At 38.3% G+C, this 27,997-nt stretch overlaps 1 protein-coding gene and 1 long non-coding RNA gene across 6 annotated transcripts in view; one reads left to right on the top strand and one right to left on the bottom strand.

The window, feature by feature from the left end:
- The window catches only part of epas1b (endothelial PAS domain protein 1b), a 61,168-nt gene extending 45,763 nt beyond the window's left edge, over positions 1-15,405 (top strand). Inside the window, exons 7-16 of the mRNA XM_042432854.1 lie at positions 2-108; positions 4,578-4,725; positions 4,844-5,052; positions 5,262-5,500; positions 5,866-5,979; positions 6,680-7,215; positions 7,487-7,583; positions 8,103-8,193; positions 8,298-8,477; positions 8,925-15,405. Of these exons, the coding sequence (XP_042288788.1) occupies positions 2-108; positions 4,578-4,725; positions 4,844-5,052; positions 5,262-5,500; positions 5,866-5,979; positions 6,680-7,215; positions 7,487-7,583; positions 8,103-8,193; positions 8,298-8,477; positions 8,925-9,076 (1,873 nt within the window). The 3' untranslated portion in view covers positions 9,077-15,405. The remainder of the gene's footprint in view (position 1; positions 109-4,577; positions 4,726-4,843; positions 5,053-5,261; positions 5,501-5,865; positions 5,980-6,679; positions 7,216-7,486; positions 7,584-8,102; positions 8,194-8,297; positions 8,478-8,924) is intronic.
- Positions 19-27,833, bottom strand: LOC121911415. Of its 5 annotated transcripts, none has more exons than XR_006099852.1 (5): positions 27,552-27,833; positions 16,302-16,354; positions 8,269-8,353; positions 3,239-3,279; positions 19-106 (listed from the first exon to the last, which is right to left on the bottom strand). It is a non-coding gene; the product is annotated as an uncharacterized LOC121911415 (long non-coding RNA). The 5 variants fall into 5 exon arrangements; XR_006099849.1 differs by lacking the exon at positions 3,239-3,279 and adding an exon at positions 26,184-26,261 and having other exon boundaries at positions 25-106; XR_006099851.1 differs by lacking the exon at positions 3,239-3,279 and adding an exon at positions 26,199-26,261 and having other exon boundaries at positions 25-106; positions 27,552-27,832.
- Positions 27,834-27,997: the final 164 nt, after the last annotated feature.

Below are 27,997 nucleotides of genomic sequence, written 5' to 3'. Positions count from 1 at the left end.
GGGTAACGGAGTTGATGGGTTACACTCCGGAGGATCTGCTGGGTCGTTCGGTCTACGACTTTTACCACGCCTTGGACTCGGACAGCGTCACCAAGAGCCACCACAACTGTAAGAAAACACACACACACACACACACACACTCAGAGATATAAAATAAACATGAATCCGCAGTGGTTACATGCTGTCATTAAGAGGCAAAAAATGCATTCAGAGATGCCTGTAAGCTAATTATTGTGAACTGTATCATTAAATATTAACAGAAACAAGCTAATTAATAAACCTGGATATGCAGGATGGCTAATGGTTGCTAGCTGCTGGCTACATGTCAGCAACCTCTACATCTACATCTGTTTTCTTTTACTTTCTCAAAGTAAAAAATGCAGGTTAGTCCTTAGAAAATATTCATCAAGTCTGAATATCATTTTGCCTTTTCATTTTTAATGTCTACAAACATATGTCCTATTGTAATGTCAATCAATCAATCGATCAAAAAAAAAAATCACATCTTTTAAAATCAAAAATCTAAATGTACATAGTGCATTTCGTACAGTGGAAGTAATTGCTTCACATAAAAAAAACATAAGGATCAAGAGAAAAAAACTAAAACAGAATAAAAATAATAAAGATTCCATTAATAATAATAATAAAAAACAGGCTAAAAACTTAAATGGCAAATGATTAAATTAAAAAAAAACAATTAAAAATCTGTTTAAAAAACGGATACATTGAGTAAAAACTAATTTAAAAAGATACTGCTGAGTTTAGGGGCATAAATGGAAAAAGTTGCATCTCCAGTATTGTCATGAGTACGGCCTAAGGGCTCATGCAGGAATATATGGATTTAAAGTTTGGTTAAATAGCTTTATAAACCAATAAAAGGACCTTAAAATCGATTCTAAGTTGGTGATGTGGTCTCTCTTCTTTTTTCGGGGTTAAAAGCCTAGTTGCAACTTGTTAATTGATGCGGTAGGAAGACCTGTTAAAAGGGCACTGCGATAATCAAGTCTACATGATATAAAAGCATAAAATGCTTATGTATTAGTGTATATGTGTTTATGTGTGTGTGTGTTTCTCTCTGTATATGTTGCATATGTGTCTCTCCTCTCTCTGTGTGTGTGTGTGTGTGTGTGTGTGTGTGTGTGTGTGTGTGCAGAGCAGGGGCACAGTATTAAGATGTCTTTTATTAAATTAAGCGTAGCCACTGATGGCCTGATGAGGTTTGCACATCTGCTGCCACAAACACAAACACTGTGGACAGGGGACCAGGTGGCCTCTATTACATTCTAATGACACTGTGTTTGTGTGTGTTAACCAGGCTCTGAAGTGTCATGGCTTTTCTCTCCGCTGACAGTACTATATCATTAGAAGCTCTGAACAACAGTGACAGCACAGAAAGTGGTAATTTAGTTCCTTTAAAGCCCCCCCCCCCCCCCCCCCCGCAACATATTGGCTCTGTGTATGTGTGTGTGTGTGTGTGCACACTGTAAAAACATCAAGTACAATTTTAAATACATTTTTAAAATACTGAGGCCAATATAACTTCTGACATTTTCATTTCACAAAATAAGCTAAATTTTCTGAAATGTATCTTTCACTTTATCTTAAATCAAACAGCTATACAGCACTTTAAAGGGAACATATCATCCTTTATGTGATTTTCTGTTATTTGTATACTGTTATAATGTTGGTTGTCAATGTTAAACATGGTCAAAGTTCCAAAACCTGAAGTGAACGTATGTAAAATGGTCCCCTGTGAGTCAAACTCCAGAGCTTCAGTCTGCTCTGAACCATGGATGTATCATAAAAGCTGGATACCGGACTAAAAATGGCACCCATTCAGTCCTATAGGAACTGCTTGCCTGGCGCATACGTAGTTTACGCATAGTGTTTCCCCCATTACGTTGTAATGACGTCACAGATTTTTAAATCGCTTTTCTTGGCTCGAGGAAAGTTTTACAAACATAAAACCTCCATGGGATCAAAAGTTCATAACAGAAAGAGTCATAATTGACGTTGTTTGCAGTTCGAGGTGTTCTGTCCTTACACTGGTGGTCTATGGGGGAAAATCCTTTTTGGGTCTTTTTCGCTGCAATACCGCGAGTGACCACTGGGAGAAATTAGCTGCAAGGCTGAGCGGTGGCGCCCTATCCAGCTCTTATTATACATCCATCCTCTGAACGCTCTGTTTCCAAAGTTACCTCCACTTCCTCCTCGTGATGACATCATAATGTTCGCATATGCCCACAAACGGCCGTCCGTTTGTTGCCGAGGTTGTTCCACAGATTGTTCGTGTTCTCCACTCGCATATTTTGGATCGTATTCAGGCTGGAACATGCATGAATGTATAGCACTCAAAAGTTATTGATTATGTATTGATTAAGAGGCGATACTGGCTTGTTACCAACTCGTCATCTTAAGAAGTCATATATTGCAGATTTGGACTTTAAGTCATTTTTTTTTTTTTTATGAAACATTTTGTTCCAGGAGTTTTTGGAAATTTTGAGTGTCTGTATCGTAGGATTCAGAAACTATGATGAAAGAGAATCATCTTATCTTCAGCGTCTATGTTTCCTGTGGATTTTGTGCTCGTCGTGTGTGTGTGTGTGTATACGCTTCTTTTCCTCTGGTCTTCATCGTGCGCGTCTACAGTCTTTAGTTGGCTGAAATCTGCTGAGATAAAAACAGCTCTCTACGCCTCTCTATGTATCACACACACACACACACACACACACACACACGGATGACCCGCTCTCACGGCCAATGTGACCAGCCTGTCGATCAGCACATGCTAACAGTGTTCTCTGCTACATGTAATGTTGCCCTGAGGTTCCTCCACACACCCACACACACACACACACACACACACACACACAGTCACTGGCCTTATGTGCACTCTCTGACCACAGCCCTGCTTCTTTCCCACGCCAGTGCTGAACTTTGGACCGTAGCCAGCACATCCACTCCTCAGCTCAAAGTCAAACATCCCACTTTCTCCTGCTAACCGATGTTTGGTGGATTCCACAGCCTCACACTGAAGTAAATATGTGGAAATGTAATGAATCGATCCAATAACTTCAATTTTACAAAAAAAAAATATAAATCAGACACAAACAAAATCAAGGAAATGCAGCTGGTCTGAGCTTTGAGTGCAGTGTCTGTTTTATATATGTTGCAAGATTAAAAGCTAAATAGTATCTCTGTTATTAACTGGATGAAAAAGAAGAGCTGAAATACTTACTGCATGGTGCTTTGTGTTTTCTCGTGTGGGTTAGTTTCTTCCTGAGAAGATTAATTGGTTTCTATTACTGTACGAGACAATAAAATGTCAGCATCTCATAATTTTACCCAAAAATAATTTAGTTTTTTGCATTTAAATAAACACAACTTCCATTAGTCACTGATTAACCCTCGGGTCACAAATGTTTGCACTCGAGAGCTGTAAAAACACCCAAAAGATCTTTTTCTTATAACTTCTCCTAAAATGACTCAGAATACACAAAAACTTTCTCAATGTAAGAGCCAAAAAAACATTTCTGTACATGAGGGGTTTTCAAACTTGATCCAAATTTATTCAGAAATTCAAAAATCACCTTTTTTTAAAATTATCATTTTTCACACTCAATAAAATTCCTTAAACTCATGATGGCTGCCATGTTCTCCTGTAGGATCGTACTATAATATATATCATGCATGTTTTTTCTCCATAAACAAATAATGTAAAATTAATATACATGTGTGGTGCAAAATTATGTATATTATCTAATGATGAAGGGTTTGAATATGAACATGTTATCCAAACCTAACAGGAGCTGTAGATCTTGAGTTTTTGTTTCAGCTGATTGACGATACGATTGACATTATTTAAAGGTGTTTTGAAGATGGTTTCATGAGACTAAGTGGGTTGTAAAATGATCTCCACCTGTTGAGAAACATGCATTCTTCAACTGACTTGAAATTACGACATTTTTTACCCAACAGTAACAATTTGAAAACACGGTAAAGAGAGACGGAAGAGTAACGTCCCAACTCTACATCCAATCCTGTCTTCTTTATTTCAAATCACATTTACTGATGCATCTGTAGCTGCTAACGATTATTTTCATTGTCAATTCACGTGCTGATTATTTTCTCTATCAATCAATTAATCATTTTGTCTTTAAAATGTCCAAAAATAATGAAAAATGCTTGTTCTAATTTCTGATTTTATCTGATCAACAGTCCAAACCCACAAGCTTAAAATCCTCATATTTGAGAACCTGAAAAAAATTGACTGAAATAATTGTTCAATAATCAAACTAGTTGCTGATTTTCTGTTGATAGAGTCATTGATTAATCAACTAATCGTTGCAGCTCTAGATGCATCATGAGAGAATTCCTGCTGCTACTTGACAACTTTTACATTGGATCATGTGTAAACCATAAAAGCAAATGTCTCTGATGTCTGAGCTTGCACCTATGATAACCTGAGTGTAATCATGGACAGGAGGCTCATTTTAAACTTCAGTCACCTCGGTGTCACCTACAGTAACACAACACGCTGACAGCTCTTTCCTCCGTCTGTCCGTCTCTCTCTACAGTGTGTACCAAGGGTCAGGCGGTGAGCGGTCAGTATCGCATGCTGGCTAAGAACGGAGGCTTCGTCTGGGTAGAAACCCAGGGAACTGTTATTTATAACAGCCGCAACTCTCAGCCCCAGTGCATCGTGTGCATAAACTATGTCCTCAGGTAAGCACAGCAGTCCCAGTGAGTACATCTACAGCTACTAGCAGGAGAAAAGATGGATGAAAACAAAACAACAAACACACAAAACCCAAACTCTGCCTCTCCTTCTCCAATCCTGCAGCGACATCGAAGAGAAGTCGATGATTTTGTCCTTGGAGCAGACGGAGTCCCTCTTCAAGCCGCACCACATGAGCAGCTTCTTCACCGCTGGAGGAGCAGGTGTGACCGGAGACCCGGGAGAGACCCTCTTCACCAAACTCAAAGAGGAACCGGAGGACCTCGCCCAGCTGGCTCCGACACCCGGAGACACAATCATCACCCTCGACTTCGGTCTGCACTGGCTTCTGACATCTTAAGTGTATTTTTGGGAGTCTTAAAATGAGAGATAATGTACGTTGACGTGTCCTGATGAATCCTTTCAATACTGGGACACTTTGGAGTGCATCATCGCCTTAAACAAAGGTTTAAAATTAGCAAAAGAGCAAAAAAAAGAGTTTGTGTGTAAATCATCATGTCTAATTTGTGAATCTTTCCCGCAGGTCGCCCTCATTTCGATGAGTCCCAGCAGCCAGCAGGATACAACCAAGTTTCTGCTGCCACCATGCCCCCTCCGGGACCTCCGGCCTGGGCCAGCGAAAGCCACAAGCCTGCCCCTCCGGCATCAGGCCAAACCCCGGCTCCAGTTCCAGGGGACATGGCAAACATGGCCGCCACGTTCACCGTACAGCAGAAACCGCCACCGGGCAGCGCCACTCCGAGCCTGAGCAGCTGCTCCACGGTGAGGACGAGAACAGGCCGATTGTTTAAAAATTGAAAGATGTAATTAGTTAATGAGCAAGTGACTGTTATAGTTGTGTCATAGTTTGTTCTTTCTGTGTTCATTGAGGCCTGGGGGGTTAAAGGTCACCAACAGTGGGCAGTGTGTGTGTGTGTGTGTGAGAATAGCGAGGGTGGATATTTGGCAGGAACAGGCTCTCTTAGCAGTGAATGGTGCCTTTGTCAAAACTCATCTCTCGCTCTTTGTTTTTGTTGTCTTTTTCTTACATGTTGTCCATTTTTCTCTGTCCATGTCATCTTGTCTCGCCCCCACATTCATTATTCACACTTCCTCTCTCCCTCCCACCTCTCCATCCATCCCTGCAGCCCAGCAGCCCAGGTGATTACTACAGCTCAGTGGAGAGTGACCTGAAGGTGGAGCTGACTGAGAAGCTGTTCGCTCTGGACACAGAGGGCGACGACAGCCCTGCAGACACTGAGGTGTGTACAGGTGGTACTTTAAAACAAACAAAAAAAAGCAATATTCCACCAGCGTTTTTCCTCATCCAATGAATATTCTCATGTCTTAAAGCTTTATATCTATTTGCAGCAGGATCAGCCCATTAATTAGACTCATGAGGAGGCCCCCTTTTGATCAAAAAACTTGGCTTTCCTGTTCATTTTCTTAGTATTTCTACAACTTCACAAGCAATAGATTATACAAACTATTACTACAGCTCTGTACACACTTAGTAGTAATAAATAACTTACAAGATACACAACAGAGCTTTTCCTGGGAAAAAAAAAGTTTTCCTTTTTAAAATCTGCAAGTTTTACTGAACAGACAAAAACAAATCCCACATGGGCACTAAACTCAATTTTTATTTATTTTATCATTTCCTCTCAACCCAACTAAAAATGGGAGTATTCTTTGGTTATATATGAAACACAGCACACTCCTTCTTTATTACTGTACATAAAATGGCAATAATTCAAATTGTATACACATTTCTCTAAACTAAGCTTGATATTTTATATATTTTTAACTGTAGGTTCTCCAGAAGCCTAACCTTAAAATAACCATGTCTTCTACAGATGGACTGAAGAATCTAAGAAGTTACAAACCTGTAACAGCTACTTAAGTGACCAGAAAGTTAAATATATATATGTAATTATTAATAAACCCATGTTGTTTTCTCAGAGGGACTTGAGTGATTTGGACCTGGACACTTTGGCTCCTTACATCCCGATGGACGGAGAGGACTTCCAGCTGAATCCCATCATCACAGAGTCAGAGCCTCTGGATCTGGGTCCAACGGGATCCATGGGGAGCAACAGCAGCCTTCACAAAACACACCAGGCCAACCAGGAGAGCTTCAGTAACATCGCCAGTCTCTTCCAGCCCCTGTCCTCTCCTCCCCAGCCTCAAGGCCACTACCAGCCCCAGCCATCTGCATCCTGGGCTGCAGGAGAGAAGAGAGGCTCCGGCCAGGGAGCCCTGGAAACCAAGGCGGGGTCTTTCATGATGGGGCGCATGCAGAATCCCCCGTACCAGACCCCGGCCAGAACCCCTCTGTCCTCTATGGGTGGCAGACAGAATCTGCAGTGGCCTCCAGACCCTCTGTTAACCTACCAACAACAACCAAGAGCCACCAAGAGCTACCTGATGGACACTTTCTCAGGAGAGGAGCGTCCCTCCTGCCAACAGAACATGCCACATGTCATGCAGAAACAGAGGTGATGTAAACCAAGACAGAAACAATAATAATGCACTAGAGACAGGTTTTCCAATGTTTTTAATACCTTTACAACAAATGGAAGCTTCTCAGAAATTTACAGTATAAATGTACCAATGAGTACATAACTACTGTATGAATGAAAGTTACAATGCAAACTTCAGAGGAAGTATAAAAGAATAAAGTTTGAACAAGTAGTTATAAATAAAGTTTATCCATCCTACCAATGAACAAACTAATTTATTAATGTTTGCTTGTGTGTGTGTGTGCAGATCCATTGACAATTTTGTACAAGCGTACAGAGACATGAGTCCAGCCAGAGTGGCCGTGGGCAACAGCATCAAGCGCTCCTTCACCCAGATGTCTGTGGTGAGTTTCTCTGACAAACATTACATTTACCAACATGAACAACATGTTCACCTTTCAAAAAAGAAAGTTTCATACTTACAATATTCCTGAGAATCATTACAGTATTAAAAATAGAGCAAATTATCCAGAGTAACAGTCCAGTAGTGACAGATTCAAGACTAGAATTGTCTTTATATTTATTTTGTTTTATAATAAGCAGCTAATTAATGAAAAATCATGGAAGAAGTTGCTGCTTGGATCTGACAGTGATGGAAGTAAAGCAGGAGCTGTGGATGCATGAGCAGACTGAATACTGATCACCCGAGAGTTTAAAGCACATAGATATAATTTAAGTACAGAAAATTACAAGGCTTTACTATTGTGATTACATGATTTAAAACTTCCCCAGACCAGTCTTGGTCTTTAATCATGTAACCACATTAACATAGGCGTTTTATTTATATTTACTTTAATGAAGCAGCCTTGAAATTGTGGGTGTTTCTTGTGGACGAGCACCAAACGTGTCATTGTGATTATCAGGGTGAGAGAGGCTCAGAAATCATGTGGAAGAGGATGAGGGGCGACAGTTGTGCCGTCATGGATCGCTCCCTCAGCACAGGATCACTGACAGGTAATGAGCTCCTCAGTTTGACAATTTATTTAAACAATATCATCTCTCTCTCTCTCTCTCACCAGACAACTGTACCTGTAACCGTTCTTGCTCTCCTTTCTCAGAGTCAGGGATGGGGAGGATGATGCCAGGAGGCAGCATGTCTCTGTGTCTCAGCTCTCTGCAACAACACAGGAAGTCTCAGTATCCAGGAAACGGGTTAGGTGGTATGAATGAGAAAACCTTTCCCCAAAAGAGCTGCAACTACACAGACTATAGCACGATGCCTTATAACCACACCGGGGGTGAGCTGAACTGACTTTCATGTTTACATTTGAGTGTTTAACTGTCTAACGGTCTTTAACTTAATTAAGATAAAATAACTGTAGCACAAGAACTGTTCTGTTTTCAGATTTATGTAGTAAAAACACTGCAGAAAATTCTCCTTAAGTCTTGATTTCTTTAAAGAAGGGAACACATCTGCCAGTGCAGTAAGATATTTCATGGCAGTTTCCAATGCAAACTTGTTTCAAGTTCTTTGAAGTTCTTTACTTTCCAATTTCTAGAAATTTCTTGAAACAAGTTGATTTCTAATGGGAAAGGGGTCAAAATCTCCTTATTTATCTGGCACTTGTTTGAAGAAAAAAAATGTTTTTAGTTCTCACTTAAAGACAGAAATAACTTTATAGGATGGAGATTGTTACGTACACATTTTTTTTACTGATTGTATTTCTCTTTGTGTGGTCTTCCAGGTATAGCTAGTCGTTTGCTGGGCCCTTCATTCGAGTCCTCCTGTCTGCCGGAGTTGACCCGTTATGACTGTGAGGTCAACGTGCCGCTGCAGGGTAACCTGCACCTCCTCCAGGGCTGTGACCTGCTGAGAGCCCTGGACCAGGCTTCCTAGAGCCCCAGATTCAACCTCACCATAGACCCGGACTAACTCCCAGCCCTCAACCTCCACCTACAAGCCTTGACCTAGGCCTTTATCTTTACTTTTATACCTCTGGGCTTTCTGAAAGACCTGAGGCTAAGCTACCTATAGGGAATGGTATTCATAACCACATCCTGCCTTATTTAGCCAACCCCTTTGTAGTTCTGTACCTAAACAAGCCGAGATATCAGGGTCAAGCCACTTGTACCCCTTTTTCTCTCCCGAGCTGCAGAGTTACCCTAAAGTAACCCTGTTACCCTCACTATCAGTTCTGTGCTCAGAACACGTCTTTGGTATAAAATGGGTATTAGTGGCATGGGATTCAAACACACAACCTGCCTTAAAGCTCAGCTCTGCCCAAACATCTACAGCCATACTCCCGCCTACCCTGCTCTGTTTCCTGCTTTGACTTAGCCTGGTGGGAATCTATGGCTGAGCGACATACTGTAGAGGCACAGGATTTAAACTCTTATCCAGATATGGACTCTATGCAGCGCAGTTCTTATCAGCTAACTCATGTAGTTCAGAGGTGAGGATATTATACTACCTACACACTAACAGAGACACTGTTCTTTCACTTAGTGTAACTGACCAGCAATTAGACCCAGCCCTCTCCTCTAATGCCAGTTCAAACTCCAAGCTTCAAGTCTAGAGTTGGGTATCGACAACCGGTTCTATATGTGGAACATTTATACATAAAATAGAACCAAGAAACATGCCCTCTGATTCTGCTTATTGATTCCCAAAGATCACTTGTCAGTCACTGTGCTTTTTTTATTTTTGCCAGACTAGAACAAGCACTCAGAAGTGGGGCCAAACGTTTTCTTTTTATAACCTCTTATATAGGTTCCCAACCTTTTTTCGCTTGTGGTTCCTTAAAATGAAGCAGTGTTAATGAACCCTGCTCATTGGTTCTATCCACAAGGGATAAAACTATCTATTAATTATCAGGAGTAAAGCAAAAAAACCCATATAATCATCTTAGAAACCTTAAAATTTCACTTAAACACTTAAAATGAAACAGGACAAGGATTTGATAAGAGTTGGAATCAATAAGCAGAGTTATAATAGGTAAAATGTGAGTGATACCCAACGACACAGACAGTTATAAATCTGCCTCTTCTTGCCTGGATCCTCCCACCTGAGTCATTATAACTGTTGTGTTTAAATAACCTGTTAGTGCAGTTTTGTTCATTCAGGAGGAGTCTGCTTCTTCGCAGAAACTGGTTCACAGTAGCATTAGAACGGTCTGGGTCAACTTTAATGACATATGCATTATATTGATATTATAATTAGTCTATTTTCTGTTGAATGGAGACATTTTAGCTTTTATCAAATCATCCCCACGTTATTTAATCCAAATCGATGGGACACTTTACCATATCAATACCACCTTGTTTCTTCTTCCTCATTTATTTTTTTTTATGTTCTTACTCTACCTACCAGTTTCTTCTATTTTGTGTCTCACACGGACACACTAGTAAACATATATTGCAATACATGTACTCTACTGTAAGCCTGATATTGTTAAGTTTTGATTTTCTTCTCTATAAAACCTGTCTTTGATTTTATCTATACGTGGTTCTCTCACACTCGCCTCTCAAGTCAAGTGAATGGCTCGTGTGACTACAGGGTTTTTTTTTTTTTTCTTCTTGTGCTATTATTTTGTTGAGCTAAAGCTTAGTATAGTAAGCATCAAAAGTAGCTTTATTTACCAAACTGATAGCTTGTACAAGGAGTCTGACTTCTACACACACTGTATGTGTTCATGTGATTAAATACACACTTCATGCAATACAGATAACCTGAAAAAACAGTGGCGTGCACCCAATTAGAATTTTTTAGGTTTCATTGTTGCCCTAAGGTCAAGTTAAAAGGATCATACCAGTGTGTTTGCATGTCTTAGCTCTTTCACTACAGATGGTGTTTAATTTACATTTTGACCAGTTTTAGATGCTTTTCCCCGAAATTCCATGCATCCACTGCCTTGAAAATGAATTAGAAGACTCTCTAAACTTGCTTGAGTTGTGTAATCAAAGTTGCATGATTGAAAACACAGTATAACTCTGCACATCATAAAATGGTAACACCGGAAAGCAGCTATACATGCAAAAGTGGGGTGGCTTAGCTTACCTGTTCTATATATAACAAACATCCAATTTGTTTTAGAAATCTGAATGTATTTTTTCTGCAGTATAATGGATCTTACCAATTTCTGTCTATTTGGTAGGTTACAATCAAATTTCTGACACATTTTGCAGAATTGTTAGTTGTAATGTAAAGTATGTGAGATTTGTAGTAACGGGGCTACAACTCGCAGAGCCACTGGTATGCTAACTGGAGTATAGAAGGGGGTGAAGTGTTTTTAAGCCAATCACAGGGACACTAGGGGTGACCAGAAGGGCACTAGGAGGGATCAGAAGGGCACTCGAGCCATCCAGAAGGACAACTGGGCCAATTAGGGTGTCATTGAGGTGTATTTGGGCTCAATAGAGCCAAATAAAAAAAAGAAAAGAGGTAATTTGAGCAGTTCAAGTTACCTCAAGTGACCCTTTGGTGTGTGATATTAGGGTAAAAATTAAGCTTTAAAGTGTCCCCTTAAGAAAAAAAGGCCATTTCAGCTTTTTAGATCAAGAAGGGCACCTCCTGTGCACACCACTGCATAAACCAGACTGTATAAGGTCAGATGACAGCAGAAACTGACTTACTTATTCAGACTATACATATGTACATAGCAGCAGCAGCAGCCTTGTACAGCGCAGTACAGCATTCTGTATAGTGACTTCTTTATGATTAGGACAAGGCCAGTTTTTTCTTACAATTCACAATACAGAGCGGCTGCCACTATCAGAAAGCTTTGATACAGAATATCATTAGTTGTAGGGTCAGAATTTTAATTTTCAGAATAGAAAATGTAAATTTCACCCAAATTATGTCAGTAGTTTAGGTTAAATGGAATCACATTCTCACCTTTTATTTTTTCTGTTCTCTCCTTTGCTGTACTCTCAAAGTATTTTTTTCTTAATCTCACTCTATTTTTTGAGGTAATTGTTCTTTGTGTGGTGACCACTTTTGAGTATGAACTGTAGAGCTTTGTACACATATACGTTACGTATTTAAAGACAGAACTAATGTTGAAGATAGTGTTTTTAGTGTTTATGTGTCCTGGTACTTTTGTCCTTATCTACCCCTGTAGATGCAGATGGATCAGATCCCTCGCAGTGCTGTTTCCTCTCGTGCTGTTTCTGTGTTTGTGGCATTTTTGTTCTTTTTTTTTTTTTTTTTTCTGCAGAGTTTTATCCTAAAATATATTGAATCTGTTGGCTGGCCAGTACTGTTTTTGTTCTCGCTTTAAGAAGAAAAAAACAAAAACAACAAAAAAATTTTTAAAAAATTAACAAGAAAAAAAGTTCAGATGAAAGATGAATATCAGTTTTCTAAGTTTCACTTTTCAGATATGTAGCATTTTGAACATTGTAAAAGGAGGTGAAGTTGCCATATAATTAATCACATTGTTTTCCAGTTGCATATATAAAGCAATGGTGCTTCATAGACCATGTATTTGTCATTTTAAGAACTTTTATTACATCTCTTGGATCCACTAACACTGTATTTTGATGTTATCTGTTTTATGTTATGCTGAGATTTTCTTTAAAGTTTATTTTAATCCATATAATGTGCCTTATCATGACGTAATGGGTGTCTCAACACATACGAAGTTCGCCCTTCAAGTGCACAGTTTGTTCCCTGCAACCTGTAGATGACTTCCTTCAATTGTAGGGGCTTTTAGTGAATTCAGTCCTAACGTGACATTTTAAAAACTGTCTCTTAATGATGTTTTTAGTTAAACAGACAGAGACAGAAATTAATGTGAAAACACAAAAGCTTTGCCAATGTAGCAATTCTAGTTGGTTTTTTTTTGCAGTAATTGGAAAATACCCCCCCAAAAAAATAGAGATACAATGTCACAGTTGGGATAATATTTACCATAAGTCCTCAGCTCCTTCATAGCCTCCTCTGATACATTCATTTAGATCCCAATAGAACTGCAGTTTAGTGAAGGAATATGCAGTAAAAAAGCCTGTTAGATTCAAGTAGATTCCCATTAGAGCCCATTTTAGAAACCCCCCCACCCCCCTGGTGATGACGAGTCAAAATTTTGCAAGGTTTTTTTTAAGGCTTTTAAAAAGGAAACGGATTCTCCAGCTCATCCAACAACCTGACAGTTTGTTTGTTGATGAAGCTGCTTGGTTTGTGGGTTTTTACGTTTAGTTGGAAAAAAAAAAAAAAAAGATTTGACTGGACTGAAGAAGTGCTCCTGGGGAGGGAATTCACGTGTCAGAGTGAACAGTAGTGTCCGACACAAGGCATTTACCGTCACTCTGCAAGTGAAACAGAATTTGCCTGTTGTGAGTAACATTGCGTCGACGGCTCTGCAGTTTAATTTAAACAAAGCGCAGATAACTTCCTTTAATTGTTTGATTTGACCACTGAAAGCTATTCAATTTGTTGAAACCCAGAGTGAAAATCCATTCTAAAAAGTTAATTACACTTTAAACACTAGCATAATTGCTGAAGTACAGGAACGTCACAGCTTTACTATGTAGTCGATTAGAGCAACTAACACGATTATTTAGATGCTTAGAAAAGGTTTTAAACAATTCTGTTGTTGCATTAAATTGTCTGAACACACAGATAATCGAAATCTAAAATCTATGAAGAAGAAATCCGGGTTGTAAAAAAAACAATTTTGAACAAATTTTGCAATATAATTATGCCTCATGGTGCTTAATAGGATTGGAGATGAACGTTATCCTGAGAGGGGTTGAGAGCGGAGAAACAGTCCGATTTGATTTGAAAAGAGAAAAGTGATGTCGAGTTGAGTGACACGTGAAGAGAGATACATCCTGCTCAGCCTGCCCACTGATGCATATCTCTCTCTACTCCTCCTCCTCCACAGATCACTCGTCTGTTCCTCCTCTCACTCCCCCCCTCCCTCTTCCTTCACTTTCCTTTACAAAGATTGAAAACCCGGGTATTTTTTTTTAATTCTCTCCCGATATGTCAGCAATCACTTACTCAGATAGGAAGTTCCTCATTGTTCAAAAGAAAAAAAAGCCTTCAGATGGAGTTATCTCTGTTAGATTAAGTGTAGTAAGAAAAAACCTTATTTATCCTGTACTCTGATCAATCACAGAAACCAAAAAATTGTTTACATTGGGTTTCCAGAGAAGCACTTTACAGAATGTAAATTATTTTCATGACATATTTATGATGTAAAATAGAAAAAAAATCCCTGAAAAATCTAGAACTAAACTTATTTTCAGAGACAAAAAAAAAGGCTTTTAAAAATTACATTAAATGTCCTGAAACATGCACACGGAAGAAGAAGAAAAGGATTTCAGATGGACTTTTTAGATTTGAGCTATTGTAAATTGTGTTAATGTACGTGGAAAGAGTTGGCTGGATGGAAGTCGATTTAAAAAATAAAAATCTAGGAGGAGGAGCCCTGCCGCTTGTCTTTAAGCTAGCAAATGTTCCACTAGCCTCGGCTGTACAATAGTTTAAAATAAGATTTTAACACTTTCACTGGTGTTGGTAAAAAAAAAACCCAATAAGTTTGTTAGCGTTCAAGAACTACAGCTCAGATAATCTAATTGTTTTTTGAATATCAACATTGTTTTATCTTTGCTAAAATTAAGAAAATAAGAAAAGAACGTTTTCTATCCTGTGTTATGGACAGAAAACCACAAGATGAGTTATCAGTTCTTCAAAAAAGACAGAATAAAACACAACAATTTCTGAGAAAAAAAATCTATGCGAAGCTAGTGGAACAGATGCTACCCCCCCCCGGCAGGGCTTCAACTCTCCATTTGAACCCTAGAAGGCTGATCACCAGTCCTAGAGCTTAACATACTGTGCTGCTTGAAGGGTTTCCCCCCAAAAAAACGAAAGCGACAAAAAAAAAAAAAAAAAGTTTCAGGAGTTAATCCACTCATTCATTGCACTTCCTCTTTTAAAGAGAGTATCAGCTTTTTGTCTCGTGTCTTGACAGGGTTTATGTTTTTTTTTTCCTTATGGGATCCATGTTCAGCTACTTGTACTCTGTTTTTTTTTTTGTCAATGTCATAACGTACAGTTATATTAGCTGATTACGCATTTTATATGCTAAAAATTCATAATGATCTTATTATTATCATATTGTTATCATTGTTATTACTATATGGGGAATTTAACCCGATAAGAAGTTTGTGTTTCTGCACTGATATCTTATTATTAAAGCATACTGATCTTACCCTCCCTCACTGGCTCCATGTGTGGTTTATTGTGACTGTATGCAGTTTGTATGATGTTTTATGTTCTGATTTAAATTTTTAGCAATGGTTAATGAGTTGTGATGGAGGAAATAAATCAATTAGTGGCTTTCCTGGAAAATCTTCAGTCACTGTTGATGATTATCATGATATTTTTTAAAGATACCAAATTTTCATGTGTGAATCATAGCATGAACATCTGATACCGGCACATTTCTTCTATATACCAGGGCACAAATTTTTCAAAATAAATGTATTAAATAATGTATAATTCCTGGAAAACCTCCAGTCACTTCAGTACTTCAGGAAAGTTTGATGATTATCATGATAATACCATTTACCATCATATTTTTTAAGATACCAAAAATTTCATGCATGAATCATAGCATGAACATCTGATACCAGCACATTTCTTCTATATACCAGGGCACAAAATTTCTGTCAGGAGGTTTATTCTTTTTCAACTTCATCCGATAGATGTTTATGGATTTCAAAATAAATGTATTAAATGATCATTTAGAAAGATCTGAAACTTATTCTGTGGCACTATTAATGATCTTTAAAGAAGATGGTGTCCATCTACTTAATAATCATTAAAACTAAAAAGGTAAAGCAGGTCTCAAGTCAACAAGACGTTCATTTTCCTTCACTCTAAAACTTCCAGTTATTAAAACCCTTTTTGATGGGAGTCTGGTCTGTTTCCCCTTCTGCATGGAAAACATGTTTCAAAGCTTTAACTCCACCTTTGTTGTTGCACTTGATGCTTTTGTTTCAGATTGTGACGCACATCCACTGCTTGACTTGGACAGACAGACCAACAGATAGGCACAAATAAACCGAAACTGGCACAGAAAGACAGACAGACAGACTTAGTGTCTCCTTACCTCATGTCTGCTCACTCAGGTATTGGTGGTTTTGGGCCTCATGTGAAGGTGACCTACAGAAGTAAACAAAAACAGAGACATTTGTGTTTTATTAGGTTTTTTTCCAAATCTCAGGTTGGTGTAGATAATCATCATCATTACAGGAGGCCACTACTGAGCACTCTAACACATACGCACATAAAAAAAAACCCCCTAAAACAGCACACACATACAGCCGACTGATCAAATTTCTGAGTAACTTCAGTTAAAAGTAGCTGAAACTACAGCTGAGGGGCGGCTGACTGCCTGCATGAAAATATAATCTGAACCTGAGGAGGGGAAACAAGTCGTCAGTCGTGTTGAAGTATGTTGAAGAGTGAGAATGGAGAATATGATACTGTAAACTCTTGGTTTGTTTTGCTTTGTGTCAGCCTGTGGTTTTTTGCATGCGTAAGTAGGAGAGGAAAAACCACTTAAGAACTAAGGATGATGGTTACAAAGACGAATGATGGCTGGACTGGTGTTTCAAGGCTCTGATGTACTGCTATACCAAAGTAACAACATGTATATATATCAATTCCAGCATGCAGACTGCTCCATTTGAGATTGTGATATTTATGGACAGTTATAATATAAAAGCACTAAGCTGGAAAATTATTTGGAAACGTTTATGTTTATGTAGAATCTTGTGGAAGTGGTAACACAATGAGCATAAGAGCTGTATCCTTTCAACACTTTCGACACATTTGAACAACTATCAAACACAAATGTTCAGTGTGCTGCTGCTGGTCAGGAGAGGATTGTACACCTGAACCTCACCTCCTTTCAGGAGCCAACCAATTACCAGAGGCTCCTTAGGTCAACAGGTTTATACAGTGGGGCCACTGTGTGTGATTAACCCTGACTAAGCTGTTTGTCAGCCAAATTACAGAAATACATAACAAGAAACACACAATACTGTGTGTGTGTGTGTGTGTGTTTATGTGTGCGTGCGTTTTTCCTTCCTCTGCAGGAAGACAGGAACCCAAACTTATTGAGCAGAAAAAAAAAACATGCACGTGGGAAGTTCTGATAGAAACAGGTAAACAGCAACAACAAGCACGCACACACACACGTCTCACATCCAGAGGCCCCTTTGTTCCAGCTGATTGAGAGCCTTTTGTCTCCTTCAGGTGGGGAGTCAGGAAAACGAGGTGGAGGTAAAATGGGAGGAACCGGCGACTCAGGCCGACCGGTTTCCTCTCGTTTCAGGTTTTCAAGGCGTCTAGTGTGCCGACCTCTGAATTGCAAACATTATGAGGCAACATCATACTCCTCAGTAGATAAAATGTGTTACACAAGATTGCACCTCTTGATCCTTTGTACAGTTGGTTTAATTAAAGACATCATCTTATAATTTAATCTCATAATTTATAATATGGACATTATCAGTCTATGATTAATCATCCAACATAATGGCAACAACTTCTTCATCCACACACACACACACAAACTTCAGTTTCGGCTGCATGCAGGAACATTGTGTAAAACTGGCAGCAACATTTGACTAATGAGAATCACTATTCAAAGACACATTGTCTCATAGACTCTACATAATTAGTCTAATTAGTGCACCTCATTATACTGTGCTTGTCCTAACACAGTTACAACAGTTGCAGGGACTTGTTTTTTTTTTTTTTAGAAGTTGTCCTGAATGGAGAAAATCTAATGTATTTTTGTATTTCTTAATGCAAGTATTTACACCAATAGTAACGGCTCAGGTTAGGGATATCAATGATCTTTTAATCAGTTTTGATAATCTGTTAATCAATGATATATTAGCTAGTTAGCTGGCTCAAGCTAGTTAACTCCCCAGACTAAGTAACCAGTCTGCACATGTCAGTTTTCCATCCAAATGTAGCATGTAGGGGAGAACGGGGTAACATGAGCCACTTTTTTACATTTTATGATTTTACTGCAAAATGAAAGTGTATTTGTTTCAAATAATAGTTTCTATATATACACCTCAGGTTGTTGTGTACCCATGGAAATTAAAACAAGTTATCTAATTATTATAGTTTTAGAACAATGAGCCATCAAAAAAAGTTAGTCCAATGGCACAACTTACTCCAAGGTAGGGGTAAAATGAGCATGGGGATGGGGTAGATAGTGCTACCATTAAATACTGATATAAAAATTACACAAAATCAAACAAATTTGAGATCATTTTGAACTTAATTAATGCCATCAATTTAAAAAAGGTGACAAATTAAAGGGAAAACTGGTCCAGGTCTGAATGCTTGACCCCTACAGTGAGGGGATCTGGTGGCTCTGATATGCTTTGGGGGGCATTTTGCTGGCATGGTTTGGGTCCACTTGTCCCCTTAGAGGGAAGGATCACTGCAAATCAATACAAAGTTGTTGTGAGTGATCACCTTTATCCTGTGATCAAACATTTCTACCTTGATGGGAGTTGTTTCTTCCAGGATGACTGTAGTGGAATTTTAAGATGAATTCACAGAGAGCAAGTTGTCTTTCAGAGTTTTATTGCAATATCCAGAATACATATTTGCAAGTTCAGATCTCCCTGTTTGCTAGGCTAAATCAGTGTTGGTACTTTCATATACAGCCACATGCATCACAATCATCCCATATTCATCACCACAGTTATTTTTAATTAATTCACCATATCTCTAGGGAGTTTCTTTCGGTCTCTGCTGAGAATTAAGAAATAAAGGCCAAATCCTTTATCTGCCTTAAGTTACAGTGACTAACTCCCACACCTCACTTGATAGTAACTGTTAGGAACATTTTCACACGGGAAGCAGAGATCATAAAGTCTTACAATGAGCTTTTGACCATAAGGCAGTGTAACATAATCTTAAGACAATAACATAAGTATATGTGTTTCCATTTCAATGACAATGCCCCCATTCACAGGGCACGAGGGGTCACTGAATGGTTTTATGAGTATGAAAATGATCTGAATCATATGCTATGACCTTCACAGTCACCAGATCTCAACCTATTTGAACACCTATGGGAGATTTTGGACCAACGTGTTAGACAACGCTCTCTACCATCATCATCAAAACACCAAATGAGGGAATACCTTTTGGATGAATGGTGTTCATCCCTCTAGAAGAATTTGACACTTGTAGAATCAATGCCAAGGTGTATTGATGCTGTTCTGGTGGCCCAACACCTTACTAAGACACTTCATGTCAGCTTTTCCTTTAATTTGCCACCTTAAACTTATCAGTCAACAATTAGGTATTTATTCATCAACATTGTAATACTTGTAACAGTGATCAAACATTAACATGAACAGGGTCTCTAGTCTCTAGAATATCAGAAAATAATTTTGGGGGATAAATTGAACCATTGGCTCAACTTGCTCCAACATCACTGGCACGTTTTACCCCACAACTTCCATTTAGACAAAACTGTTTCACACAGTGGCTCAGATCCACAGTTATGGTAAGTTTATGACCTTGTTTTGTAGCTTACACTGACTTAAATTAACATGTAATAATGTCCAAAACTTGTCTTTTTTAATTAAAATGCAAGACTGATAACTTCAGTAACATGATGAATTCACTTGGCATGACAAAAATCTTTTTTTTTTGCTTTGTTTTGCTAACCACTCTCTCCATGTGCTTGAGTGCAAGATGGATTGAGTAATGTGAACTGTACTTTCTTAATTTGTGATCACATGATTACTTTTGCTTATAGTTACCTAGATAAAGGGGGTGGCTAATTTTACCCACTGGCTCTATTTACCCCGTTCTCCACTACATATTTACTGAATTTCCAACAAATTGGCAAAAGAAAATGCAAATCAATGTCCATTTCCATCCACTACTGTTATGCAAATATTACGATTGCAGAAGAAGAGGATACAATGAGATGATATCATTAAAAGAGCAGCGGTCAAAGCTCAAACAAGAGAAAACCATGTGGAAAATGTGATGAAAATATGATATTTCTGTTTGTTTCTTGTATCCATTTGCGGAACGTTACAGTCTCCTCGTCGCTCCACACAGATCTGATGTTTTCATCTCTTCAGTGGAAGCTTGAGTGACCTGTAAGTCACATGCTAACTCATGCTAACCAACTTTTCTACTTCAATCAAGCTTAAAAACTTTTTTGTAATATTTCAGATTTCTTCAAATTTCTTACATTTCCACTCACAGCTTTTTTTATGCACACTCTATCCCACCTGAGTAGGTGTTTTCAGCAGCTGGACTACAGTAGACAGTATACACGCAGTGTTCGACTCGCGCCAATCGCGTAGCTAAGTTATGCTTATTATATCAAATAAAACCAGTAGGACTGGTGTGATTTATGGAGAGATTGGTGTAACCCATTTTATGTTTAGGCTATCTTCTTAAAACTCTTCCTGCCATTGAAAAAAAAAATTGTGTATTTTATTTTGACTGTTCACATGTCCAATAAAGAAATTGCTTGAAAATTGCATCTCTAGTTTAGCTGCTGCAGTGACACACGTGGCTAAAGTTTGATCCAGGATGTTGTGAGTTTGATGTTGTCTTTCTAGTCAGTCTGTTACACTCCTGCCCCGCTCAGTTTACCCATCAACTGTAAATGCTGTTAGTGGAAGCCTCAAGAAGCAACTACATCTCAGCAATGAAGCAGTAAGCCATGCAAGCTAATTTCTGCACCATGCGACCCATAAAACCCCTGCTGTGCGACTACTGAGAAATACCATCCAGCCAGCTGAGGACAAGAACAGAAAAAAAAAAATACTCTGCAGTGTCACACTGTGAGCTAACCAGTCACTTCTCTGTCCAACATTATGCCTTGCAGTCCACTCATATGTCTGCCTGCCCTTTGGGATCTCTGCATGTTTTGCGACATTTGTCCAATACGCTGATCCAGGGACAGTTTGTTTGTGTTCTGGTCCAATCCCAAGACACTAAGATGCTCCAACTGGGACTGACTCCCCCGACGCAGCTCAAATCTCATTGTAAACAAACATCCAACTTCCCATGTTAGAATCTGAGACTCTTCATGTTTGGATTTGAATATATGAGATAAAAAGGGAGATATTTTGTATATTCTTAGTATACAGTATGCTGTTTTTTTAGCTGATTGGTATAATGGGCGTATGGCATGATGGGTGTAAGGTCAAGATGGCAGTCAGAGATTTCTTGTCACAGAATTAAATATTTCTCTCAGAGATGCTAAAAGTAGACAAGAACTATTTTCCAACCATCCGTCCAACACTGTGTTCCACAGGAAGATATACATGATCCCCAGAAGAAAAATCCTAATGATTTTGGTGACCCCCGACCTTTCCTGTAGCGCTACAACAAGCCAACTTTCCACTGGCACACATGAAATGTCAAAATGTAGTGGATAGATTGAAATGTATTGAGCACAGTTATACTGCCCAGAGGATATTCAAAAGAAAAAGCCAAGGAAAAACGACACAAAAAGGTTGTAATGTCAGTCGCCCAAAAATGACCTACAGTTATGTTTGAGTGACAGATTCCATCTAACAGCCATAGTAATTATGACCCAGAGCAGTGGCGCAGTTCAGATGATGTTTATATATAAGTTGGCAAATTTCCTTATTCACAGCAAACAGAGGACTTTGCCACAGGAGACCGCTGTTCATTTCCCATTTCCAACCACGAGCTGGGACAGTTTTTTAAAAACCATAACTATGATCATCTGTTAACCTTGACCCTGTGGTTATTACTGTAGCCATGACAACGGAAGTTGCCTAATTTTAAGTTGTAACTTTAACCCACACCACAAGTGTCTCTAACCTTAACAAAGTGATCATTTTAACCCAAACTCAGACCTTAACCACAGCATTTTCACATTATAAAACATAATTTTTAACACTGATGTGTAACGGTTTTGGAAAGCACAAACAAATGATGTTCTCCTGCTGATTACTGCCGATAGGGGGCGCCGGATTAGAAAACAATCTGTGTGTGTCTATGTGTCATTCTGGAGTCACAAGGTCAACGATGTATTTGGTCGTTTAATCTGAAGGACTTGTTGATATCAGTGAGAAAAGACTAAATATTAAAACATGTCTCTGTATGACACAAAATGACCATAAAGTTGAATTAACACCTCTCTAAAACAGCTTCAACAAAAGCTGAACATTATAACCCACATGAAGGCAGAACTTGCTACGGGGATACAGTCATTTCTACCAGGTGACAGAAAAGATTGGAAACCAAGCAGCACAACAACAGGGGTTCAATAAGGCTAATATCTGGGGCCCCTTCCTCTTTTTCCCCTCTTCTACCTCTTCACAAGGATGCTCTGTTCGGTCACAGACTCATGTAGCCAAATAGTAACGATGAAAAGTGGATGGAAACATTGAGCTTTTAGTAACTTAACATTTACATAATTGTGAATACCACATCAGCAGCAGATCATTAATATCAACTCTTTTGTTGAACATGGTAAACAACCCCAATATAAAATGTCCTAATCTGTCTAATGCAGGAATTATACATCTGAAAATATCTTTCAAAAGTTGATTCAGCTGGTTGACCTGTTGCACTAATATCATCTTGCGTTCAGTAATGTTACGTCTCTGCTGGTACTTAACTTACCCCATTCTTTAAAAGAATTAAGTAACTGATTAATTCAGATACAATCCCTCTGACAATTAGACAAGAAACAAACAAACTACAAGAGATGCAGGCTTGCATGTTGACATTTAAGCTTAAAGTAGACATATCATGCACATTTCCAAATCTATATTTTTATTGTGTGGCTCTACTGGAATATCTTCGCATGATTTACAGTTCAAAAACTCAGTTCAGCCTCTGTTTGAACTAGACTGTTTTAGCTCCTGTCTCTATAAAGCCAGTGCATATGAATGTGACATCAACGTTACTTTCAGTCGACAATCTTTTTCTCTTGGTAGGAATAAGTGTTAAACTCATCAGTCAACCATCTAAATGTTCTTCCAGACGTTACAGTATTGGCACAGAACTGGAAATAAAGAATAAAACCGCCATGTGAATGTCTCCTAAAGGATACCTGTACACATTTCACAGTCATGCATGTTCCATCTTTGGTTGTTTCTCCAACCCGAGGAAACAGGAATTCACAAGAACATCACCAGATGTTTATGAGTCAGTCAACAAAATCTGAGATGTGGGCGACATCAGAACCAGGCTACTCTGGCCCTGCTGTTATAGAACATCACAATGGTATCTTACATCACATAAGTATTAACAAACCGATTGTCTTGTGTATGTTTTCGGTCTTTGTTTTTTGGTGGGAATTCAGTCAGAAATACAATGCTTGGCCAAATCGAGCCACTCCAGCCCCAGAATTGTGTTTTCAGTAATTGTTCTGAACTGGGAAGCAGAAAGACAAAGAGCTTATGCAATCATTACTCCCTGTTTCTTGACCCCTTTTGAGCCCAGTTTGACTTTAATCAGGAAAACAGACAAAAATAAGCCTTTTGATGGGACGAGGTGGAGAGAAGGTCAGTGATTTTTCCACTATCAATAAATAGAAAGACACATAAGGAGCGGATAGGACATCCTTCACAGAGAGTAAATACGATACAAATTATTTCCAAATAATTCAATTACTGGTCAGGATGTTCAGACACAGAGGCAAAAAGTTTATTTTTTCTGTTCCTGCTCCTCAGTTATGCAAGCGCTGAATAAGCGCGGGAGAGCAATGGTCTGAGTTCTGGTTTACAAACTATAAAGACGAGACTTGATACGCACAATGTAATACATATTTATGTCACTTTTCTATCGCAATCTGTAGAAGTTCTACATAACGTTTGTGTCCCACAAACAACAACATAATACTCCTCCTCTTCTAATACAACTTTTTCATTGTTCTAGTATGTTTAATCCTCTTTAGGGTTTATTTTTATTACTTTTTTAATTTATAGTTTTCATTATTTCAGATTTATCTGAAAATATGTTTGAATTTGACTCTTGCCATCACTCTCTGCTCCCTACTTTAGCAGTGAGTTGTGGTTGACATTTTTATTTATAAGTACAGTAAGATGCAATTAGAATACATTTTGACTTATTGATCCCATTTCATCTCTGATAAGTTGACATCTCGAACTCTACACATCTGGTGCATCCCAAATAAGGCAGTTTGAATGTTGTATGTTCTCATATCATGTGCTAGTGTTTATTATGGATAAACAAATACATTTGACATGTAACTCAAACTCTTTAGTTATCCGTTACAAAAATGTAGAGAAAACAAAATATTAAAAACACAAAAATGTGTTCTTAGCAGATAAACAAGTAAAAACCGAATATGTGAATATGAGCCGAGCGAATGGGGAGCAAATCTGATAAAACTGCTGTTTAACACACATTGATGCTGGAAAATAGGACGAGTTGACATCCATCAAGACTAGAGCTGCAACGATTCAACGATTAAATGATTGACAGAATATTGATTTGGAACTATTTTGAAAACTGAATAATCATTCTGGTCTTTTTTTTTTTTTTTAGCAAAAATGTCAAACATTTGATGGTTGCAGCTTCACTGATCGACAGAAAATTAAAGCCATTTTCAATATTCATTCATTGTTATTGTCACTTTTCAAGCAAAAATGCCAAACATTTGCTGGTTCCAGCATCTCAAATATAAGGATTTGATGTTTTTCTCTCTCATTTATGATAATAACCTGAATATCTTTGGGTTTTGGGCTGCTGGTGGAATAAAACAAGACATCTGAATACATCTCACTGGGTTGTGGGAAACTATAATGAGCATTTTGATATTTTATTGACCAAACAACAATCAAATAATTGAGAAAAGACCTATGATTGATTCAAACATTATAGTAAATAGTTATTATCTGACTTTGCAGGTTTACTTTTGCCTTTAATATATCCTGTTTTGGTCTGAATGTCCTTTATTATTCTTTTTTCCTCTATGTTTCATCTTATTTTTCACAACCATCAACTAAAAGCTTCTCAAATCTTAATCTCCGCATCTGCATATGATCAGAGATTGATGTAGGATTAAGTATGAAAAATCAGTGAAGAACAGTTTGATGGCTTCTATGGGGATAAGCTGGACTTTCTTACTTTTCTGCCTTATGTTCAGATGTATTGAAAGTAAAAGACAATTGAAATCATTCTGCTGTTGTTTCCTCTTCATGTTCTCTCTGTACCAAACTAATGTTCGAGCAGATTAACCTCATCAGATTCGCCTCACACCAGGCGGGCTACATTTTCTGATCTCTGAGGAACCTTTTGACCTTGTGTCTGTCTGCCTTTCTAACCTCTCGGCGACCTTGAGAGCACTTCCTGTGTGGAGGAACACACACAGACAGATGGCAGAGATGCCGTTTCATCCTTCACTGTGTGTGTGTGTGTGTGTGTGTTTAAGTGAAAGCCACAGACAGAGCAGGCTGTATAGCTTCCGGAGGGTAAACATCAGCTTTCTCATGAGAACGTTTCTCAGACCTCTTCTCTCTCTCTCCCTCTCTCTCTATGTATGTGTGTGTGTGTGTAAAACAGAGATCATCACTGTTGACCTCTGAGCAGGCAGCAGCATATGTGTTTTTATTTACAGTACAAGGCTTTTCTATTAAATTTACCCATATATTAAATATGCTCACTTAAGTTAAGTTAATTACATGAGACACTGACTATGTATCTCCAAAAATCCCAAAACTCCACTTTATGCTACATAATAATAAAATAACACCCTGAAAGAGACTATTTTTCAGAATGATTAACTTATTTTGATACCAATGCAAGTGCAATGTTTTTTTTTGGTTTTTTTTTAATGTACTTTTACTGAAGTAAAATGTTGGATGTAGGAAAAAAATCATCCCAACTCTTTGCTACTGTTTCTGCTAAATGCTTTGGGTCATTTTGTCTTTTTCGGGTGAGGCTACATCACCATCTAGTGGACAAAAACACCTACTGCAGTAGTGCTCACTTGCCGTGCTTGAGCATAATGTCACTCTGTGGCCTCCAGCATGTCATCTCTGATGAATGAGTCCTGTAATGATGAAAATGTCTTAATGTTTGCCGTTCAACATCAGAAGCAAAAACGCTTTGACACCAGCTTTATGTGACTTTGGGTTATTGCAATACATAAACAACTGCATCATTTTTGGTTTTTCTGCTCAAAGTCAGCTGCCATTCTCAGGAGTTTGTCATTGATGCAAACAGTTGGAGAAGAATTTGTTAGCCATTAAGACCTAATGACTACATATCATGCACTGAAGATAGTTTAGAGGTTCAGTTTGTTGCGTCCCTGCACATGTGGGTGTTAAAGGAAATGAACAAGAGTAGAAAAATGGCCGTGGAGCAAGTGAACCTCAACTCAGAGCAGCTGTGATTAACATATTGTATAGTAAAAGATATGAGGTCACAAAGGGAGACGTTATTACAAAATCCAGAAATCTGTTCATGTGAATCAGTCAGAGGATGTCAGACTCGGAGAGAGGAGGTGATATATTTATGTCTTAGACTCGGCATGCAGATCTTAATTCTACGCCATAACTGTGAGGAGACCAGATCTTTGTCAATATAATACAATAATATTGTGGAAGATGTTGAAGATGTAGTGATGCACTGTAATAAATAAAACTCAGAGAGGGAGATATTAAAAGGTAATGTTCAAGATGGTGAGAAGCATTTAAAAAGACATGAAGGGAGATCAGAAGAGTTTTATCAGCAGAGCTGCAAAGATTAGTTGACTAATCGATTACTTGGATAATCAATTAAAAGTTTTTGTCATTTTTCAAGCAAAAATGCCAAAAATTCACCAGTTATATTTTCTCAAATGTGAAGATTTTAAGGCTACAACTAAAGATTATTTTCATTATTGAATAAACTGAAAATTATTTTTTCAATTAGAATCAATTAATCGTTTTATCTATAAAATGTCAGACAGTAGAGAAAAATGCTCATTACACTTTCCCACAGTTTAAGGTGACGTACTCAAATTTCTTGTTTAGTCCCAAACCAAAAGATATTCAATTCACTATGATGTATGAGAAAGAAAACCATCCATTTGTACTTTAAAAAAAAAAAGATTATTCGATTATTAAAATAGCTACTCATCAATTTTCTGTCTGACTAATCAATTCATCATCGCAGCCTTAATTATCTGATTAGTAATGTTAAGCTTTTTTTGCAGTCTCACGACGTCCTGAGTCTAGACTCTGACGCAGTAGGTGACAGCAGGTGGCGTATGAGCACAATAAACACAAAGAAGAAGAATATAACGTTGGGCTGCTGAAACATGAGGATGCCGTTATTTGTAAATGCAGCTTTGACTCACCTGTTGCTTCAGGACTGACTCTGTGTCATCCGTATTTTCCTGTTTGTTGGTGGTCGTCTTCCCTCTTCTGACTTTAAAGTCCTCTCTCTTCTTGATGTCGGCGCTCCAGGTTTTATTTCACGGATGAAAAAAAAAAACAAAATCAACACAACACAGAATGGCAGAGCTCCAAAAAACAAATAATCAAATCCGTCCTTCATAGACCGATTAAGACACACCTGAACATTCCCACCGTCGCTGTCACATCTCTCCCAGGTGTGTCTCATTAGTGACGTCACTGCTGACTGCTCCAATCCCCTCCCGCACACTCCTTAATCTACCAAAATTAAAGACTTTTCAAAAGAAGTCTGCTTTTACCAGTTGTCTTGTTAATATAAAAAAGAGTATAAATATAGGTGTAAAACTAAATTAAGTTTTTATTTGCTTACCTATCCTTTTTGTTTTTC

This window comes from Thunnus maccoyii, chromosome 14 (genome assembly GCF_910596095.1).
Source record: "Thunnus maccoyii chromosome 14, fThuMac1.1, whole genome shotgun sequence".
Lineage (NCBI taxonomy): Eukaryota > Metazoa > Chordata > Actinopteri > Scombriformes > Scombridae > Thunnus > Thunnus maccoyii.
Note: the sequence above shows the minus strand (reverse complement) of the source record. Positions and strands in the feature narration are given on the sequence as shown.